The 22,403-nt window shown below is 41.2% G+C and overlaps 1 protein-coding gene across 3 annotated transcripts in view; it reads left to right on the top strand.

Annotated features, from left to right (window-relative positions):
* The window catches only part of ST8SIA1 (ST8 alpha-N-acetyl-neuraminide alpha-2,8-sialyltransferase 1), a 171,411-nt gene that overhangs the window by 101,119 nt on the left and 47,889 nt on the right, over positions 1 to 22,403 (top strand). The window contains exons 4-5 of one of the 3 annotated variants that reach the window (XM_075121718.1): positions 1,393 to 1,485; positions 3,107 to 3,194. The exons of 1 other annotated variant lie outside the window; for it this stretch is intronic. In XM_075121718.1, the coding sequence (XP_074977819.1) occupies positions 1,393 to 1,485; positions 3,107 to 3,194 (181 nt within the window). The remainder of the gene's footprint in view (positions 1 to 1,392; positions 1,486 to 3,106; positions 3,195 to 22,403) is intronic. One more of the 3 variants, XM_048826596.2, reaches the window with a different exon arrangement.

The following is a 22,403-nucleotide window of genomic DNA, read 5'->3' as shown; positions in this document are numbered from 1 at the left end:
TATAGGTTAAAACAACCAGAGGCTTTTTTTTACTTTTTTGCTTGGCTTGCACCTCTTCTGAGCATGCACTTTTGGGGGGGAGCATAAAAAGCAGGACTATTACACATGGCCATGCCCCCTTTCCTTAGATCGGGGTTCTCAAACGTTTTTTTGCTGGGACCCTCTTTGAAAATATTTCAAGCTATGACAACCTGCCCCCAAAAAGAAGTGACTGCCCCCCGCGCCGCCTCCTTCCCCCATACCAGGCCATCCTTCCTTCTACACTGCTGCTGGCCGCGGCACTGTCTTCAGAGCTGGGAGCCTGGCCTGCAGCCACCGCTCTACGGCTGTCCAGCTCTGAAGGCAGCACAGAAGTAAGGGTGGCAATACTGTGATCCCCCTACAATAGGCTTGAAACCCCCTTTTGGGTCAGGACCCCCAGCTTGAGAAATGCTGCCTTCGATCATATTCTGTTTCTGTATGCTGCAGTTTCAGTGAATGAAGCAGGCAAGGGATGTGGTTCTGCACAAGATGTATTCATTGGGATTCAACAATGCCTGGTGTTGGTGCACGTTGGCCTACATTTAGCATTATTTCCACCGTCCATCTCTTCATTGTGGAGCATTTGGGTCTAGTTTCAGTGACAGGAGTTTCTGTCTCTTTTTTTTTTCTCTTAGTCTTCCCCTTTACCTATCTTCTTTCCTAAAAATGATCTGCAAAGTAGAGTAGTGTACTTAATGTCTCCCGCAGCCAGGTTGTGGGAGGCATTCAAACCCAGAAATTCATGTTAAGTAACCACTAAAAAATATTTTTTCCTCCACCTGTGGAGTCCCGTTGGTACTTTCTGTTCTACTGAAGAGATTTCAGAATGTGACATCAAAAATACCACAGGCTTCAAAGTTTGCAAGTATGTAGTCCATGATGGTTGTGATGTTACAGAATGATGCATTCTGGGACACAGTCAGCCAACAAGGAAAAGTACTGAGGGGAATGGGATTTTAAAAAGGTTAGTTGAAATGTATTTCTGTGCATAATGTCCCCTTTTGCCAATAGCCTGTTAGCAGGGACATTCGATATATAAATCTAGACACTTTTCATTATTTGCTTCAGAGTTTACTGTCAATACACTAATATAGGACCATCTTTCCAAAGTGCATAAATTTGCACTTATCCACATTTTAGTGCAAAAATACCCTGTTGTAGATACACATATTGGGAGAGTTTGATGCTTAAATAAAGTGTAAGCAATTCTGAAGATTTAGCCCATAACCATTTTTTCATTTGGCCCAGTATTAGTATTGCAAATTTTCTGTCAGCTTGCATGACCTTATGTGCAAACTGGATTCCTACAATATAAAAAGCCTGAAACTGGAACATGACAATTAAAAACCTTGGATGTCTTTGTTTCTGCAGATGCAACCTTCCTCCTCTGTCCAGTGAATACAGCAAGGATGTTGGATCCAAGACCCAGCTGGTGACAGCTAATCCCAGTATAATTGAGAAAAGGTAGAAAGCACATTCTTTCTTGTTCAGCAAGGAGAAGGTTTCATCTATATCATAGATGTTGATGTGACAGTTATGTTCTTTAAAATTAACATAATGTTGTAAGCAAGGACAACCTTGAAAGCAACCAAAGCCAGAACTGATTGTTGCACTGTATGAAACCCCCCATTATTTTTATTAGAATTAGTTGAAATTTTCAAAATTTCAGTTTTAGGTGAAGTCAAAAATGGGAAAAATGTAGACACAATTTCAATTTTTGTTCATGTTTTTTAATCAGCTCTTTTATTTATTTATTACCCAAAATGTGCTAGGCCCTTTACCATTATGGCAGGGCAGTGCCTGCAGTACTTGCTGAAAGTGCAGCACAGTGGAAGGGACTGTGGAGCTAATGAAGGGATCTATAAAGTGGGATGAAGTGGTTAGAGCAGCAGGCGAGGAAGACTAATTTTGATTATGGCATTTTGGATAAAATGGAGGGGGGGGTCATGAGCAGTGTTAGTTTCAGGAAGAAGGTTACAATAGTCAAGGCAGGAGATTATCAGGTCAAAGACAAAGGTTTTTTTCAGTAAGGATGTCTAGGAAAGAAGAGATAATTTTGTAAACAAGTAAGTGGCAGGATTTAGCAATAGCCTGAGCGTGAGGGGAAAAGAAGAGTGAAAGATGACAGCGTTTCCAAGCATGGAAAGTAAGGACGGCTGTGGAATTATCTAGTGTGATAGAACAGGAAACAAGAGATGGTTGAGGGGGTGGATGAGGAGAATAAAAGAGACACCCCAGCTTTGGAGACCAAAGGAGGTGAGAGCTGAAGGAAGGGAGGAATGGAATAGTGAGTGTGGGAGGGGGCGAAGCAAGAGGAGAGTTTCTGCTGGATAGTGTCTGATTTGTTTGTTTTTTTCCTTTAAGCAGTTCACAATATCTTGAGGCAAGAGGGATGGGCAGAAAGTGGCGATGAGGGTTGTAGCAATATGAGTTGATAGGTCAGGAGAAATGTAGCCATTTAATGAGGTAGATGGCAGAGATGTAAGGAAGGAGGACAAATATATAGTGTTGAAAATTGGTGGAAACTGTCATAGTTGCTTGGAGCAATGACAGCTTTTAAACAGGTTGATAAAGTCCTCTTTCTCTGCCAGAAAATCAGGTCATGAGGAGATGATTTTTAAGCCACCTCTGGTTTCTGAATCAGTAATGAAAAGTGGGATGAATGTTATAAAGGTCTTTTTGACCTTTCCTTCACATGTTCCCCAAACTCCATGATTTCAGCTGCATTTTAAGTTACAGCTAATCGTAAGTATATTATAAATGGGCCTGGGCTTCAAAGGTAGAATACAAATGAAGATCTGAGTTTTTACAACAATTTGGGATTTTGATTTGTCCCTTTCTAGGGTTAGAAACTCCCTATGAGGTTTAGATCTGGCTATTGATCCAAACTTCCATGAAGTTCAAGGATACTCAGATCTCTGGCTTTGATTTGAATCTCTCTTTAAACTATAGTTAGCTAGCCCCAGATAATGTTATTTCCTACACTCATTACCATTTTTCTGATCTCCTCTTGTCCTTACTTTAGGTAGTTTTTGATATTGATGAGACTTGACATCTCAAATACCTCTTAATTGTGTTATGGCAGATTTAGTGAATTGATGCTGCATCACCATTCACCCCTTCCAGAAGACTTATCCTTACCAGATATTTTATGGTTAGACATATTGGACATGGTAAGGACTTTATTTCAAGGATGCACAAGCAGTTTTCTTTAGAACATTAAAACTACATTGGATGCCGTTAAAAAAATCAGACTATTGACAATCACAGACAGTGGTATCTGAGCTACTATCATTTCCCTCTATACTTAAAACAAGCTCCCAAATGTAACAGAGATGGGGATGAGCTAGAATATTAATCATGTTTTGAGTGTTTACGGGAATATAATGAAGGGCATTAAAACTTTTGAGCAGGGAAGTGAAAAACCAAATGATATGACAGATTGGACATTTCAAAATTCTGAACACACATTCGCTTTTTGGGGGAGAGGGGGGAATTTGATTGTTTAGACGTGAAATTTTCAGCTGTTTATATAAAATATTATGCTGTGTCCTGAACTGAGCATGTAAAATTTGAATTCTCTAGTCCTGACCTGTCTTCATACAATACATGGATGATGGCAATACTAAGATACTAATACAAAGTTTTAATTAGAGTAAAAATTCTCCCCTGTGCAGACAGCTAGTGCAACACCTATGCACTATTTAATTCCCACTCCAGTCCTACTTTGACTGAGGAGTTTCATTAGGAAATTCTCATGATGCAAGTAATTATGTTTTAATTCAGTTTACGGAGCTGCCATCTACGTATGTCTATTCCACAGTATCTGTGTGAGTGTCTTTTGCTGCCCCAGTGTCACCTCTAGCAAATGCTTCAGTGACAGATGGAAGATTACATTGGAACACACGTGGCATTCAGAGTTTGCACAGATTTTCAGTGATAACACTTTCCTACTGGTTTAATAATATCTTGCACTGCTATAACTATTTTCAATATGAGGTTCTTGAGCCTAGGAACAGTTCCATGAGGAACACACATTCTTGTCCCCACTTTAACAGATGAGGAAATTTAGGCACAGAGATGAAGGTGACTTGCCCTAGGTCAGCAAGCCAGAGGCAGAACCAGGAATAGAACCCCAAATTCCTGATTCACTTTACTGTGTTTGAGCATAGGGATGCAAACACACAGGGCCAGAACAAGGCCATGTTTTGATTAGGACTCTTTTTGATGATGTCATTGTCGTGCATCTACTTGGTGCATAACTGGAATCTCATCCATAAAAAGCAGATAAAAGTCACTTTGCCATGTTATGAGCCTAGTGTTGCCCCATTTAAGTAATGGAAGTTTAACATTGTCTGATCCCACTCACTCTCTCATCCCCATTTACCAATGGGGGCAGGATCAAGCCCTATTTTAAATGGATGAAACAAAAGAAGTTAGAGTAAACAAACAGCTCCTTCGTGTTTTCCTTTTACCCTCTTAATAGATGGGTTTATGGGGTTTATCCTTTAAAATGTTGCAGGCTTTGACTTCAACGGCACTCTGAAATGTCTTTCTACTCTCTGGCTCTGCAGGAGAGGGGCTCCCTCCTGTGGTCCTCCTAAGACACATAGGGCAGAGTCTTTCAGTGGTATCTAATCAAACCATCCTAGACAATGGATTCTATGGGACAGATCCTCAGTTGATGTAAAGCAACATAGCTCCAATGAAGTCAAGGGACCTATGCTGATTTACAGCATCCGAAGATTAGGCCCTACATGCGATATTGATAGTTTTGGCAAGCCAGCCAAGCTTTGAAATCAGAACATTGCTATAGAACCAAGAAGTGCGCAAAAGCTAGGAAATAAAGTTTAACATTGCAAGTGCAATGACTTGACTCTGCACCCTTTTGTATTTGAAGTACATTATAATTCTTACTTCAATTTCATGGTCACATACTACTACTGACATTCCATAGAACACCATATATATTTTTTTCAGCCTTAGTTACCTAGGGACAGTTTCTTGGAGTTTCGCCTATAGCTCTAGGAGTGCCAGACAATCAGAGAGAGCCACTTATGCCGTATGCCACGGACACAATGAACGTCACTTATACAACCTGTATGTGACCTGACTGATAGTCAGAATTTGCTGGCATACTGACCACCTCAATTCACAGCTAATTTTGCTTCGTAATTAACTGGCTAACTAACACCTTACTGTGCGCTGCTTGTTGCAAAGAAAATATACAGTAAATGGATACTAACAAAAGTGTTTGAACACCCAGCTAAGGATGATCTTGTGATAAAGGTACGGGAAGGGTCTTGGGAGATCTAGGTTGAATGCCTATCCCTGCCATAGATTTCCTTTGTGACTTTGGGCAAGTCACTTATCTAAGGGAGAAGTTAACTTATCATATACCATGTCTATGGTGTAATGATATAGTGAACCATTCTGATAATAAATTACTTTTACTCCATTTTTAATTGTAGTATTTGAAGATTCCACACATATATATCTAAGGTTGTAGGAAGTAATGTGTGATCTTCTGTTAGTGGAACAGTAACATCTAATTTATGACTTTTAAAGCAGGCACAGAAACGAGCAGGATTAAGTCTGTCCATGGAATTTCCTGATTTAGGGGTTATTTTAATGCAGTTTTTGTATGAATAAATACATGTATTTTGTGTGTATGTATATCTCACACACATTTTAATTAGGGGGTTTGATAGTGATCATAACAGTAATCACCAATGCAAAAGACATTGTTTTGTTGAAATGCAAATTTTTGTCTTAGCAACATCATCACTATCGCCCATATGTGCTGCTTTTCATTCTCACTTTCTCACGTTTTCATTTTGCTGGCAAACTGTAGCAGGAAAACTTGTTTCCCGCTGTCTCCTTCAGAGACTGTATTGAAGAGACAGCTGGCAAAACCAAACACAAACTTTCTTAGTAACATACCTAGCTGCATAATTTCCTTTATTAGGTTTCTGAAACAGGAGGGTTTTCATGTTTTGGAATGCTTGGGGAAAAAAATCGTGATTTCTCCTTTCCCCACACCCTCCCCTCATTTTCTTATTGTAGGGCTTGATTCTGCAATGTGCTGAGAGCTCTGGCCTCAATCCAGAGAAATGCTTAAACGTGTCCTTTAAAGTTAAATATGTGAGTAGTCCCACTAAAGTTCATGGGACTATACAAATGCTTAAAAATAATCATGTGCAAAAACGATTTGCTAGATCAAGTTAGAATGCTCAGCATCTTTCAGGATCAAGCTCCTAGTTAGCTGCAAGATCTGAATCAAAAAGCTTATCTAGTCAATATCCTCTGGGTTAGAGATGAGATTTTTAGGGCCCTTCATTGAAGAATCATTTTTCTGTAAATACACCTACTTGTGTTTTGTTTCTTTTGTGAGTGTCTGGCAGCATGCCCTTTATATTTGTACCATCATTTCAACTGTAACATAGTAAAGTGACCTTGCAGAGGATTCGAAAATACTGCACAATAATAGTTTATTGATTGAGTTAATACATGATGTCTAGCATGTTTCATGTTGGACATTTACTTGACACGCTGTCATGCAGCACTAATAACCAGGAAAAATATTTGACTTTACAAACACATAGAACCCTAAATGCTTCAACTCGTGGAGTGAAGGTATACTTGTCTCCATTGTAAAAGTCAAAGGCCAGTGTTTCCTCTAGGCCAGGGGTGGCCAACCTGTGGCTCCGGAGCCACATGTGGCTCTTAAGAAGTTAATATGTGACTCCTTGTATAGGCACCGACTTCGGGGCTGGAGCTACAGGTGCCAACTTTTCAGTGTGCCGGGGGGTGCTCACTGCTGAAGCATTTGTATAGTCCCATGAACTTTAGTGGGACTACTCACATATTTAACTTTAAAGGACACGTTTAAGCATTTCTCTGGTTTGAGGCCAGAGCTCTCAGCACATTGCAGAATCAAGCCCTACAATAAGAAAATGAGGGGAGGGTGTGGGGAAGGGAGAAATCACAATTTTTTTCCCCAAGCATTCCAAAACATGAAAACCCTCCTGTTTCACAAACCTAATAAGGGAAATTATGCATCTAGGTATGTTACTAAGAAAGTTTTTGTGTTTGGTTTTGCCAGCTGTCTCTTCAATACAGTCTCTGAAGGAGACAGCGGGAAACAAGTTTTCCTGCTACAGTTTGCCAGCAAAATGAAAACGTGAGAAAGTGAGAATGAAAAGCAGCACAGAAAAGCAGAGTCAAGTCTGCACTTGCAATGTTAGCTTTGTTATTTCCTAGCTTTTGAACACTTCTTGGTTCAATAGTAATGTTTTAATTTGTTTACCTGCTGCGTCCGCAGGTTCGGCCGATTGTGGCAGGTAAACAAACCGGCCACTGGGAGCCGCGATCGGCCGAACCTGCAGATGCATCAGGTAAACAAACCGGCCCGGCCCGCCAGGGGCTTTCCCTGAACAAGCGGCGGAACAAGTTTGGGAACCACTGTTCTAGAGTTTGGTTAAGCAAAAATATAAGACACTCACACAGATATAGAGATAGTGTGTGTTTGTGTGTGTGTATGTATATGTGTATAGATATATACACACATATTGCTGCAAAAATTATGTAGTATTTCATGAATGGATTCAACATAATACAGAAGGAGATTTTCTTTTTTAAATAGCAGGATACAAAAGGTAACAACTGAAGTAGGAAAGGAAACAAGAAAGAGAAGATGGAATAAGAAAGAAAAATTGTGACAAAACAGAGGAGAGTAGTAATTTAATCAACTTCTGCCCAGGTCTATTGAGAGCATTCCAATTTACAGGCTTTAAAAAAATTATGAAAGAACATTATATATGTACAAACTCCTATGTCATATTACAGTACAGCTGTGCAGATTTGTACAAAGTTGCAAGGTTTCAGGGCCACTGAATCCATTCCAACAATGATCTCCACTATGAAGTAAGTTATTTCAGGAATCTGAGTCTGGCCAATAACGTGAGATGGGAGACATAAGTTCCTAGACTGGCCATTGAGGGCTGGTGGCTGAAAAAGCTGCCCAAAACTTCATCTTCACATTGTAAACATTCTAGAGGACAATGAGTGGCCAAAAATCTTCACATTAAAATATTTTTCAGAGGAACAATTACCTTATTTTAAAAGTGGAACTCTTTGTGAATAATTAACATATTTGAAATTTTCTTTCTTGCTACAGTTTCCAAGACCTTTTTGTCAATATTTTTCATTTAAATTTTCTTCCAGATCATGTTTGAAATAGTTATTCAACAGTTTTTATTTCCAAAAATGAATTTTAACAAACAGAAAATGCTTAGTAATGGTTTCGATAAAAATTTAAAAGAAAAAATAGAGAAAAATGTTGTGGAAAACATTGTGGAAAAATGGAAAATGAGTCCATTTAGAACCCGTGAAACAGAGAGTTTTGAAATTTTCTATGCAACTATATGTTTCTGTGTTTTGACTAGCTTTCTTTGGAAGACCCAGAGAGAATACATAGAGACCTAGAGGGCTAAGAAATATGGGACAGGATCATCACCTCCTGCAGTAAGACCTAATGGGAGATGGCCAAGAAATCTCCATGAGGATCCCTTTGTGGGGCTCCTCACTGAGGGGCAGATTCTCAGTTGGTATAAAACATTGTAGCCCCATTGACTTCAGGAGTGTTGTCATGTGCTTCTTCTCTCACCAGTCAGCAGATGCTAGCTGAGAGCATTTTGAGAGGACAGAAATATATCTGCACTCTTCTATCTCCAACTTGGAGTTGTTCACAGGGAAGATTGCTGACTGCAGTCTCTATGAAGATGCTGGCTACGGACATGCTCCCCTTCTCTCTCATGGAGAATGAAGGTTTCACGGAGTTGGTTGCTGCTGCTCCAAGGTGGTGGATACTCAGTCACTCTTTCTTTGCAAAGAAAGCTATGACAGAGCTGTGTTCTGTTGTTCATGGTGCCACAGGCAACTGTGAAGGTGTGAGGGTACACCTCCCCCACAGGCATGTGGACTTGGGGTCAGACCAAAGATTACGTATCTGTCAGTGCACACTGGATCAGCAGTGGCAGCACCACCCTTCATTGACAGCATGCCACTCTCTCATTTTGTGGCTCTGAGACTCACTGGACTGCCCAGGACATCTTGCAGAAACCGACAGCTGTCACTGAGGAGTGGTTACAGCCCCTCTTCCTGTCATCTGGCAATGTGGTCAACATAATGAAAGCAGGGCATGATGATGGACTTGCACGCATTCCTTATGTTGCCCACTGCCTGAATCTTGTTGTCGGAGAATTCCTGGCCGGGAACAGGCAAGTGAAGACACTTCTTACCACAGCCAGAAAGACCCCCAGCCATTTCAGACCATCTTGCACAACACACTGCATCCTGAAAGCTGTAGGGGAGCTTGCAACTACCATGTCTCCAGATGAAGCGGGAGGGGGTGACAAGGTGGAATTCCTCCTTCCGTATGCTAGGCCAGCTGTGTGAACAGAGAGTTGCCATACAAACGCTTTGTCTAGGGTACTGCCCAGGCCCAGTCTGACACCAGCCTGCATTTAGCTCGTTCTGACTGGCCATTCATGAAGAAGCTGTGTGACATCTTATGCCATTCTGATGTGGCCACAAAGCTTGCCAGCAGTGATGACTGAAGGATCAGTCCAATTATACCTTGGATTTGCCTACTGGAGAAGAAACTGAATCACGTGCAGACCCTATACAGCCAGAAAAAGGACCTCACTGGAGAATCCCTGGTAGAGAACATGTCTAAACTGCTTGGTAATGGCCACACAAAATTCATAATGGGCAAGGAACATTTCATTATGGTCATGCACATTGACCCCTGATTTAAATCCAGTCTGGCTTCCTTTCTCCTAGGGAACAGGCAGATAGACCTCAGCCATCTACAACACAAGTCAACAGGACTGGTGTCTCAAAAAATGGAATCTGGCAATTTCATACATGGCCCAACATCATGCTCTGGAGGAGAAGTATCAATTCAGCAGCAGCAGCAGGGACTAAACATCTTTGCACTGACATGACAAGCAAGAAATCTTTGTGGGACAGCCCTGAAGACTAGTCTTGTCAGCATTGCCCCTTATGTTCATGAGGAGCCCTTCTCTGTGAAAGCACGTAGGATAATGGAGGGACACTTCCACTATGTCCAGTTGAAGAGGGATGTCTGGCCAGCTCTTAATGCCACTCAGTGTCCACTCAGAATGTCATTTCAGCACAATGGAATCAGTAGTGACATGTAGGTGCACCTGCCGCCCTACAGGGAATGTGGAGAGGGTTTCTTTCATAAGCATGAATAGACACCTATTGCTTTGACAATACACTATGCTAGAGCATGTGGCTACCAGCTGCCTTCCTGAAGAACAGCAGCCCACGGGTGAGGAAGCAGGTGAACGCCTGGAGGGGATATATCAGCACTAGGTAGCCAAATCTATTATCCACCAGTGCTCTCCAAACTGTCCTGCCTTTATTAAAATGGATGTGTGGAGTGTTTAATCTCAGTGGCCATTCAGCCGTGAGGACACTTGTCGTGCAGTGTCACCATGGAGAATGAATCCAACTTTTACTTTTTGCAGTGGGGGACCACAGACAAAGTGCAAGAGGGGCCTTTGTCAGATTACTTGTCTGCTTTCCATTTAGTGCCTGGAATGACAAATAGGCAATGCATGATGCATCACATGCACTTGCCGCAGTTCTTTCCTCCTCTCCTCCTCTGCATTGTTGTTTGCTTCTTAGGAGTGCAGGTGCCAAACTAATGCAGCCCCTTCCCTTTCTCTTCCTTCACATTTCAACATTAGCTTGTGGATGAGTGTGATGCCATGACAGTAAGTTTTATTGGTTGTTTTCTATATGCACCTTTCACTTCCTCAGATCTAAGCTCAGTTCCCTCTAAGTACAAGAGCCAAAATGATGCCAAATGAAAAATATGTATCTTATTAGTCAGTGAGTGATTGCTTCAATTTTTTTTAAAAAAATACTCTGAGGAGGAAAGACAAGCATAAATAAGCAGGGGAAGGGAAACACGTTGTTAACAGCATCTGCAAGCTAAATGTATTTGTACGTGTATGTGTGTCACTATTTGGAGTGGCTCATGACTGTGAGTAACTACCTCAGGGCAAACTGTCAGAAACAGGGCAGACATCCCAAGCTGGTGATGTGCTCTACAATTAGATTTCACCAAGCCAGTAACAAATGTGAATTCCTGGATCGCTATATCAGTCTTACCATAGAGTCACAGACAGTATCCTTAGACCAGTGGTGGGCAGCCTGCGGGTTGCATTTGGCCCATTAGGGCAAGCCACTGTCGGTCTGCCAGACCATTTGTTTACACTTGCACGACTGCCCATAGCTCCCAGTGGCCATGAGCAGCCGTGCAAAACAGTCAGTCTGGCAGACTGCCAGCGGCTTGCCCTGATGGGCCGCAGGTTGTTCATCACCGTCTTAGACTCTCCAGCCTGTCTTGCCACCCAGACAAACAGGATTTTATGATTAAAAAGTTACTTAAACCAACAATCACACCACATTTAGGTTGCTTCCAGTCCCAAGAGACCAGTCACTTACCCCAGATTAATTGGTACCCTTGATCTTACACCAAAGACAACACTGGCAGCCAATTCTATAGTAAACTAATTAAGGTTTATTAGCTAAGGAAAGGAAAATTATTATTATTATTGCTACTACATTATGATAGGATACAGATAAGTGAAAACAATGCAAGAAACATCCCACTAGTTTTCATGAAGTTTAAACATCAAATACTCTTATACATTTAATAATCACTTTGATCTATTCTAATACACAAGTGAATTGGCCTGGGGCTCTGTCATGAGCTGTCATAGTATGTTAAGGAAAATCTGTCTCTTAATTTCTCTCCCACTGCTGCTATAGCAAGGCAGTGAGGGGAAGCAAATGTTGTACATGTATTTTTAATAAAACTCTAGGGGTGATCCTGGAAAATTGACAAATAAGCCCTTATATCTCTACCAGAGAAATTGGCAGAAATTATAACAAAAAGTAGAATTAAAGACCTGGACAGTCATGGTAGGATATAGCCAGTACATTTTCTGCAAAGGAAAGTCCTTCAAATGGATCAATAAAGTAGTGGATGGCGGAAAACCAGCTGATATAAATTTGTTTAAACTTTAAAAAGGCCTTTGACAAAATACCTCACAACAGGCTACTAAGGGAACTAAGTAGTCCTGGGGGTAAAGACAAAGTATAGTTATGAATCCAGAACTGGTTAGGAGACTGGGAACAAAAACTAGGATTTGAATGGTCAATTTTTATCATAACAAAAAGTGAACAGTGAGGTGCTTCAAGATTCTGCATTAGTGCTTCTGTTGTTTAATAATTCATGATTCCCCCCCCCAAAATAAAATAAAATAATCCCATTTTGAAAACTTCAGAATATATATTTTGTGATTTTATTTTTTTTCAAAAACACATTTCAACCAGCTCTACCTACAAACTTTTTTACTGTGCCCTAAAAGGTCATTGCAAAAATATTCTGAAATGTATTGCAGGCATAATTGTGTTTTATGCTCCTGGCAAACTGAGAGAATAAAAAACTCTCACACACACTCTTCTTCAATCTCTCACTAGCAAGCACATCAGAGTAACTTTATATGTTATAGACACAAACATATGCCTAATGAAGATGAATTTTTTTCTTCAATTTCCCTTTTCTTTTTGTGAGTTAATTAAATCTGACTGAATCTAATATGCATGAAAATGAGGAACTTAATAACATGTAAGCCTATCATACCCTTTCATGGAAAAAACAACTGGAGGAGTTGCAGTGGGCAAGAAAATCCTACAATATTCCCTTAACAAAGGAAACTAAGAAAACTAGTTTCCTCCTGATTCATTCACCTTGAGGTGGGTTTGGCATTCCTCCTCCGACAAGCAGTGGATTCAGTCCCTGAAATCTGCAGATCTCTGGTATCTTCCTGAGAGACAAGGTTATCTGCATATAGGCTCTGTGCCCTCTATGGGGTTTCCTCAGCCTGATTACTCTCTATATCTGACCTATCAGCCCTCATCCTCAAAGGAAACCTGCACAACACTTTCAAAAGACAAGAGTGGGAGCTTAAATTCATATCTTTGCAAGACACTTAAAATCATGGACTGAATAGAGACACTGGATTTAAGGCCTATTTCAAGAATCTATAAGCCGCTAACAACCACTGCCCTCCAGTTGCCTTTTCCCCACCCTCCATTCCCTCCTATGACTGAAGGGGTGTTAACGGTCCACTTTACCTTGAATGGTCCCTTCAAATATGTGTTAACTACTAATGCTAAACAATCTGGTCCACCTTGTATTTAGCTGTGACAGTCAGGGTATGCCTACACAGCAATGTAAGCCTGCGGTTCATGGGACTTGAGTCAGCTGACCAGTGTCAGGAAACCCTGGGCTTGAGCATCTACACTGCATTTTAACCCTAGGTTAAGGATTTTCTGACCCATGCTCGAACCTAGGGCTCTGGCGTCCACACTGCAGTGCACAGACCCGAGTCAAAGTAACCCTATCCCAGAGTGGCTAGCAGCCCCCCACCCCAAGTGTTGACATTTTAGGCCTACGACTGCACCGTTTGAGAAGCCTGCCATCTAATCTGAGAATTGGGCTCTCCACCTCTAGGCTGAATCACAAGGGCAGGAAAATGCCCATGTGCCCCTGTTTTCAGGATATTTAGGACAGCGGTAGAACCCTACGCAGACACAAAATTTGTATCCGCATCCGCTCTGCAAAAATGATCCACGGCTATCTGCAGCCACGGATGTGGCTGTCTGCAGCTATAAAGCGGATATCCACGTATGTGCAGGGCTCTAGACATCAGTCTCCTGGGTTGTCAAACTATTAAAATGAAACTTTGCAATGCTTTTTTAAAATGGGATGTTCGATGAAGGTGTTTTTGTTGGATTGTTTTTGTATTGATTTTTGTCTGTTTTGAAGTTTGATATAAAATGTAGGTTTCAGAGGAAACCTGGCTGGCTGTTGGGGCAGTGAAGTGCCTCCCCAGATAACGGATCCCTGGGAAGCAATGGGGAAGTTTTGGGGCTGGCTCCCACACACCACCCTCATGGTGCACGCTGGCAAGGCACCTATGCACATGTAGCCCCTGAAGGGGTGTGGGGGCGGGCCAGGAGCAAGGGAGAGAGAGTGCAGCAGGACCAAATGGTTACCCTGTGGGAGGGGGAGTGGCCAGGGTGTTAGGGGTCATCCCTCCCCAAGCTGTGCTGAGCCGGGAACTGCAGGGCCGTGGCTTAGTCCCCACTCTGCTCTCGGGCTCTCTTTGCAAAAAGCTTCCGATTGCTCTCCATTGAAAACCCTGCAGGCTCTCTGATAGTGTGATTGCAGACTGGTGTTCTGCAGACAATAGGTTCATGCCGACCTCAGCTGCTGCAATTTGAAAGACGTGTGGCTTCCATTTGCAGTGGTGTACAATACACTGCACCATGATTGTCAGCATAGAGAGGACTAAGGACGTTGCCCCCAGGAACTCTGGGATACAGTCAGAGGACTTCTAGGACCTAAGTCAAGCACTAGGGCTCAGACCCTTGATCCCAGCTTAACATGGGCTTGGACCCTCCAGGCCTGCAGAGTCCTGGGACCCTTGGCTCAAGCCCTAGGTTAACACAATTGGTGTGTGGATGGAAGGGAGGTTAGGCTTGAGCCTGGGTTTATATTGCTATGTATACATACCCTCTGAGTATGTTTCCCAGATCTGAAGAAGAGCTCTGAGTAAGCTCGAAAGCTTGACACTCTCACTAACAGAAGTTGGTCCAATAAAAAAATATTACCTCACTCACCTTATCTCTTTAATATCCTGGGACTGACAGGTCTACAAAAACACAGCATACAACTTTAAATACCCAAAAGTCAGAAAATGACAGTGATAAATGGACAGCTTTAGGGCCCCATCTGGCAAATGCTTATGCACATGTGTAACTTTACCTATGTGAAAGAGTTTCACTGAAATTTGTGGGGCTACTCGTGCAAGTATCAGGCTTTTAAGGTTCTGTGTCTTACATGCAAATTAAATACTAAAAAGTTTACATTTTTCCATCCTAATGTAGGCTATTTTAAAATGTCATACATGAACAATTTTCAGATATTTAATAGCTGATGTAATAGCAATTTGGAGCACATAAAGTCATCTATGCTTGGGTATTTTAAAATTATTTTTGCCCCATGTTGCATCCTCAGAAAGAGAAGGTAGAGAAAATTTAGGTCACAAAGTTCTAGGACTTCCTTTTCTTTGGAGATGTAGAATGTTTATTCTTGTAAATATTTGAAAAAAATTTAAATGCATTTTCCCCAAATTAAACTCTCACTATTTCCCCCTCTTTACATATAAAAACAGCAAATGCCATTTGAAATATACACATCCCAGAATTTCTAATTCATTTACCCCACTGTTCTGTGCGAGAATGTTGTTTTGTGCATGTGTGATAATTATTGCTTCTGATGCTGTTGACACAATTTCTCCAGAAAGGGGACCTTCACAGAAGGTTTATATGCAAAGAAACATTTCAGTGTAATAATGATGATGAACATGTCCTTCACCAAAGGTTCTTAAGCAAAGTAAGCAATCATGGGATAAGAGGGAAGGCCCTCTCATGGATTGGTAACTGGTTAAAAGATAGGAAACAAAGGGTAGGAATAAATGGTCAGTTTTCAGAATGGAGAGAGGTAAATGGTGGTGTCCCCAGGGGTCTGTACTAGGACCAGTCCTTTCAACATATTCATAAATGATCTGTAAAAAGAGTTGAACAGTGAGGTAGCAAAATTTGCAGATACAAAATTACTCGAGATAGTTAAGTCCCAAGCAGACTGCGAAGAGCCTCAAAAGGATCTCACAGAACTGGATGACTGGGCAACAAAATGGCAGATGAAATTCAATATTGATAAATGCAGAGTAATGCACATTGGAAAACATAATCCCAACTAAACACACAAAATGATGGGGTCTAAATTAGCTGTTACCAGTCAAGAAATATCTTGGAGTCATTGTGGATAGTTCTCTGAAAACATCCACTCAATGTGCAGCGGCAGTCAAAAAAGCAAACAGAATGTTGGGAATCATTAAGAAAGGGATAGATAATAAGAGAAAATATCATATTGCTCTTATATAAATCCATGGTACGCCCACATCTTGAATACTGCGTGCAGATGTGGTCGCCCCATCTCAAAAAAGATATATTGGAATTGGAAAAGGTTCCGAAAAGGGCAACGGAAATGATTAGGGGTATGGAACAGCTACCGTATGATGAGAGATTAATAAAAGTGGAACTTTTCAGCTTGGAAAAGAGACTACTAACGGTGGATATGATAGAGGTTGATAAAATCATAACTGGTGTGGAGAAAGTAAATAAGGAAGTGGTATATACTACTACTCATAACACAAGAACTAGGGGTCACCAGTGAAATTAATAGGCAGCAGGTTTAAAACAAACAAAAGGAAGTATTTTTTCACACAATGCACAGTCAACCTGTGGAACTCCTTGCCAGAGGATGTTGTGAACATAACATAAGAATGGCCATACTGGGTCAGACCAAAGGTCCATCTAGCCCAGTATCCTATCTTCCGACAGTGGCCAATGCAAGGTCCCCAGAGGGTAATCATCAAAGTGATCCATTCCCCATTGCTTATTCCCAGCTTCTCGCAAACAGAAGCTAGGGACACCATCACTGCCCATTCTGGCTAATAGCTATTGATGGACCTATCCTCCATGAATTTATCTACTTCTTTTTTGAACTCTGTTATAGTCTTGGCCTTCACAATATCCTCTTGTTGTGGGGCACCGGGTATTGGCCACTATCAGAAGACAGGATACTGGGTTAGATGGACCTTTGGTCTGACCCAGTATGGCCATTCTTATGTTCTACTCAAAAACACTCTGGGCCCGATTTTCCACTGTCACACTGGTTTTATGGTAGTATATTGACTTCAGTAGAATTACTTTGGCATAAAACCTGTGTAACAGAGTGGAGGATCAGGCCCTCTGTTTGTGTCTCGTAGTTAAGAAATTGTCCTGGGACTGCGAGATCAGAGTTCAAGTCTAACCTTTGTCACAGAATTCCTCTGTGACCTTGTGCAAATCATTTAGGCCCTCATCTTCAACTGAAATCAATAAGAGTTAGGCACCTAAACACCTTTAAGGATCTGGGCTTTAGGTCCTGATTTCCTACAGTCTTACACCTTGTGTAATAACTTACACCTTTAGAAAGTGGCTGTAAAATACTATCTAATCGGAATGATCACCAGTCAAATGTTATCCAATCTGATTCCACTTTGCATAGGTGTAAATGACTATACACGGTGCAGGACACTGAAGAATCATGGACATAATCTCTCTCTGTGCCTGTGTTCCTAATCCAATAGTCAAAATTCCCTACCTCACAAAGGTGTGGGTTGGATACATGCATTAATATTTGTGAAGTGCTCAGACATTACAGTGATTGGGGGCTGATGAGGGCTTAGCTAGATTGATTCTCTATCTATTCTTTCTCTACAAAACTGGAGGTTTTTTTCTTTTGAGATTTTAACCTTCATTTTTGGTCTCTGCATAACAGCCTCTGCCTCTTTCTTCATGCCCACTCTTCTCCCCACCTCCTGTACACACATTAAAGGCACACCATCAATTTGTTCTGAACTTAAAGGTCTATTTTGTTTAAAGATTTTGCTTTTATTTAAGTCAGTCTTAATACATATAGAAATATTTTCATCTCTTTTTTTTGCCCCCCCAACAGTTGTGAAGATTTTAGATTTAAGTTTTTGGGTTGCAGCAGGAGTGTATTATTCATTTCCCTGTTGGATTGGAAGCTAAATAACACTGCACTGGTAGATCAGAACCAGAAATAAATTGAAATTCAGTATAAACAGAATGTCACTCTCAAAACTGAATGAAAGGCAAAAGGCAGCAAGCAGCATAAATGGTGAAAAGAATTTTTTTTAAAAATGTCTTTTACTCTGAGATGCCACTTTATACTTCAATGTGGTAAGAGAGCTTTCCTTTTTTAAATACGCTGAGTCAAATTCATGCTGACTCTGGTAGGAGAAACTTGACCTATTATTGGTGTCCCTTTATATGGTTCATTCTTATTTGCTCATTCATTTCCAGTGTTTATTCTCACACTGATCTTCCCCTGGTAGTTGTGAGGAAACACTCCCAGAAGCTGAGAGCACCCATTTGAGACCCACCCTTAAAGGCTACCCACTAAAGCATGGATACTGACTCAGCACCAGAGCTATTCTTGTTATCATTGTTTGTGGAAGATACACAGGATGAATAGCCTGGATGGCGGCCTTGTAAAACTGAAAAGGTCAGGAGTAAAGAGAGCAGAGCAGACTATTGTTAAATAAGGATTTGATCACACTGTATATGTAGGGCCAGGGTCTTCCCTCCCCCTCACCCCTACACATACACTGATGGGTGTGAAACACAACTTCATGGACCAATGAAGCCTGTTATGCTCTGGATGATTCTCCACCGGGGAATAGCAGGGAATTCTACTTTCGTCCTCTTTTGAGTTCTGCCAGGAGCAGGTAGCTTTAGTTTTCATCAGAAACACCTGAAGAGTCCCACAGCTGGAGGCTGAAATGCAGATGTGTTGAATGGACAGATCCTCAAGGAGTCCAAGTCATTCCTCCTTCACCTACAGCGCCGCCGCCCCCTCCCCCATGTTAGGGCAGCACTCTGTCTTTACACCTCTCAGCAAAGAAGAGGGGGTGGCACTGCAAATCCTTCCTTGCAGATTTCCTCTGAGGGGGGCCCTGTACCATGATCTAGGCCAGCAGAAGCTAGTGTAAACTTGGAGTGAATTTAGCCCATTGACTACAAACAGCATGAAAGCACAGTTTAGACTGTGAACAATTACACCGTCACTTAGTACTACAGCATCTGAAAGATAATTTAAAAAAGAAAACATTGGAACATGAGGAGATTCAGTGCTAAATTTGCTTCACCAGGTTTAACCTTGTCTTCTTGCTCATGTCCATCCTCTCCTAATGCAAACGTGAATTACAACAGTCTGATCTTTCATTATATGACTATTTAAGCTGCTTCCATGCTTCTTTGTCAGGTATAAAGGAATCTCAGGAAAGACGTGTGTGGGTGAGTTCAGTCCTGGGATTCTGTAAGTCATCCCAGAGTTGATGGCTGGACCTTAGGATGGGTATCAGACTACTAGCAGGAGAGTTGCTGCGGGACAGTGGCATCTTCAGACCTTAGTGGAGGGAGGTGGCTAATGGCAGACTTGTGTAGCCTGTGAGTGGAGTGTGAAATGTAGTCTCTGGCCCACAGATAGGAGGTGTTGAAGGAAGCCAATCTCTGGTCCATCAAGAGTAGGTCATTTTGCTGTTGCAAGCCAGTATAGGGCATAAGTGCTTTGGAAAGGTGGGTAAGCAAGATCACCCTCATTTTCCAAATAGGGTAACAGAGGCACAAAGAAGTTACGTGACTTGTGCAAGGTCACACAATGAGTCTGTGACAGTCCAGGATAGAACTTTCCTGGCCCCTAACCCAATGCTCAATTCATTGTACCACAGCTGGCCACTATACCTGTTCTCAGTAGACTTCTATGTCCAGGCCTGTCCATCCAGCATAGTTATTCAGCACTAAATTCACAGAAAATTTTAGATGGATGCTGTGTTAATTTACAGATCCCATGTTGTCTGAAAAACTGCTGTTGATTGTCAGATACCAATGTTATGGTAAGGCATAGTGGCATTATATTCTTATCCACGGTGCTCCTTTGCCCATGTGCACAGGGTTACATCATTCAGCAAATCTGTGGTCAGAATTTTCCTCCAGCACATATTGGCAGGGACCTTGTGGTTTTCACTTTTCTGTGGAGTAGGGATTATTCATTAGGATCAGGGGAGAGTATTCCATTCTGCCAATTTACCAATCAATCACTGAGAGTAGTGGGGAGCCCTTTGAAAGACCTTGAACATCCTTTTTGTTTTCTGTACCAGTGTTTCTCTCTATTACTGGGTCAGCTCAGTTCTGTAGTACTATTTTTACTTCTTCACATAGTGCCCTTAGCCATGCTGTCTGAAAAATTCGTCATTCTTAGAACCTTAACTAACCATCTGAAGTTGCAGCCCTGGAAACTGGGGTAAAAAAAATTTGATTGGTGATGAATGTGGTTTCTTACTCTAAATTCAAATACAAGATGGGCATAAGATATTCATGTTCTTTTTTATTTTGCACTTGTTTGTTACAAAGCATAGTTTTGTCCCTTAGGGAGAACTGTATTTTAAGGGACAGATTCCACCCTCCGATGATTTTTGACCAGAAGCCATGCCATGTCTTGGAGAGTGTAATCTTCAGCTGGTGTAAATCATCTTAACTTTGTCAATTATGTCACCTGAGCATCTGGCCCAACATTTTCAATTCATTTTTGTTTTAGAGGTGTGAAACACTAATTGGAAGAAACTTTGAGTTTATTACATTAGTTGCTGCAAGCAGAGGGAATGTTGTCTAATGGTTAGGACAGGGAGCTGGGAATCAGGACATTCCCAACCGTGTCATTCACTAGGTGTATGACCGTGGACAAGCCCACCTTCACTTCAAATTATACATTTAGAAAATGCGTTAATTATATTTTCTGGCACGAGTGGGTTTTTTTTAAAAAAAAGTTTAAATCCTTGAATGCATTGCATGAGTATTACTACTTATCCTTGGAGTGATTTTTCTTTTGCTATCCTGACAGGTCATAGTCTAGACTCAAACACTTGATTTGGGATACTAGGTAATCACATACATGTTTTATTTCATTGTATTGTGCCACTTCATTTTTCCTTATCTATTGTATTAGTAGTAGGTTTAATCTCTTACACTGTGTCATCCTATTGCACCCCTTCTAGACAAAGATGACATTTGTAGGTGCTTCCTGCCTCATTTCCCTTCTGCGAGGTGCATCCCTTTGGCCTTTCCCAAATGGAAAGGTGTTAATGATGTAGTGTGGACCCCCATCCAAGTTACTTAGCAAATTTAACCCCTTCCAGGGTAACAAAAGTCCAGCAACAAAATATCCAAAAGATTTTTCTGCCCCTCCTGGGCTACCTTTAAAACTTTCCTTGTTCTGTCAGAGTGCTGACTCCTAAGCTGCTTTCCCTGAAGTTCCTCTTGCAATCTATCACTCATTGGTGTTCCCTGTATTCTGCATACACTACCTCAAGACCTTCCACATGAGCCTAACCTGTTTCCTGTAGTTTGTCTCCCTGAGTTCTCTGCCCTTTTTATAAAGCCCATGTGTTCATAAGTCTATCATCTGACCCTATTAGTCCCACTCACGAGGCTGCAGAGGGTTGCCAGATTTTTCAAAAACCCCAAGCTGAAATGGGTGTCAAAAGAAGTCCAAAATTAAGCACCCAAACAACCGTTACAAATCTAAGTTCAAAATTGCTTCTTTTTGGATAACTTGGCAATGAAACAATGGCATGCTGGAAGTGAAGCCTAACCAGAGAAAGGGTTGCAACACAGTTACCATATGTCTCTGCTGAGAGCTAGCCTTGTACTTCTTCATAGGGCATGTAGACTGGAGTGATCATCACCCTTCCTCTGCTGGCTGGGATGGATCAGCACATCTGTGTATCTTTCTTTTACATAGTTTGCCAGCAGTTTGAGTCCTGCAAAGTGAATGAACAGTTGTACACACAAAGCATTTGTGAAGTGCAAACATCTCAGTCAGCTGTCATAACAGTACCTCACTGCCTCAAAGTAAAGGACATCTTAATACACCAAGATATGCAGGCTGTGTTCAGGAAGGAGGGTCAGTAATGGAGTTGGGCAAACATTGTGACAATATTTCTGTGAATATTCATTCAAATTTTTTAACAAATTCACCCATACAATGTTTGTGCCTTGTTTGCTTTCACTTTCCGCAAATATTCATATTTATTGGCAGGAGTTTTCACTGAATCGGTAACTTTTCAGTGAATAGTGAAGAATACTAATAAAAAGTGAATACTGAATTCACAATTTAAATATCTGCAGAAGAAAACAGTGTCAAAGAGTCCTGCTATCTTGGGGTCTAATTCAAAGTCCACTGAAGTCAGTGGGTGTATTTCTGTTGACATCAATGTATATCAACCTCCATACTAAGAGAATGAAAAACCCCCATTGTGACTTCAAAATAGCTTGAATTTTTAATATCCAATACTCACAGTGAATTGCTCTCTAACAAGAGATGGACAAAGAATTATTTGCAGACAGGAATTTTTTTAACAACTTTGAATAATGAATACATTTGAAAAAAATCTCAGTCTGTCTGTGGACAACTCAGAAAAACATAATATAAGGTGTCAATTATTTGCTCCAAATTATTTTCCCACCTCTGGTCTCTGTTTTCTTTTTTCATATTGAATTGCATATGTGTAGCAAAGCAA

The sequence above is a fragment of the Caretta caretta genome, chromosome 1 (assembly GCF_965140235.1).
Source record: "Caretta caretta isolate rCarCar2 chromosome 1, rCarCar1.hap1, whole genome shotgun sequence".
Taxonomy (NCBI): domain Eukaryota; kingdom Metazoa; phylum Chordata; order Testudines; family Cheloniidae; genus Caretta; species Caretta caretta.
The sequence above is the reverse complement of the archived record's forward strand: the minus strand, read 5'-3'. Positions and strand labels throughout refer to the sequence as shown.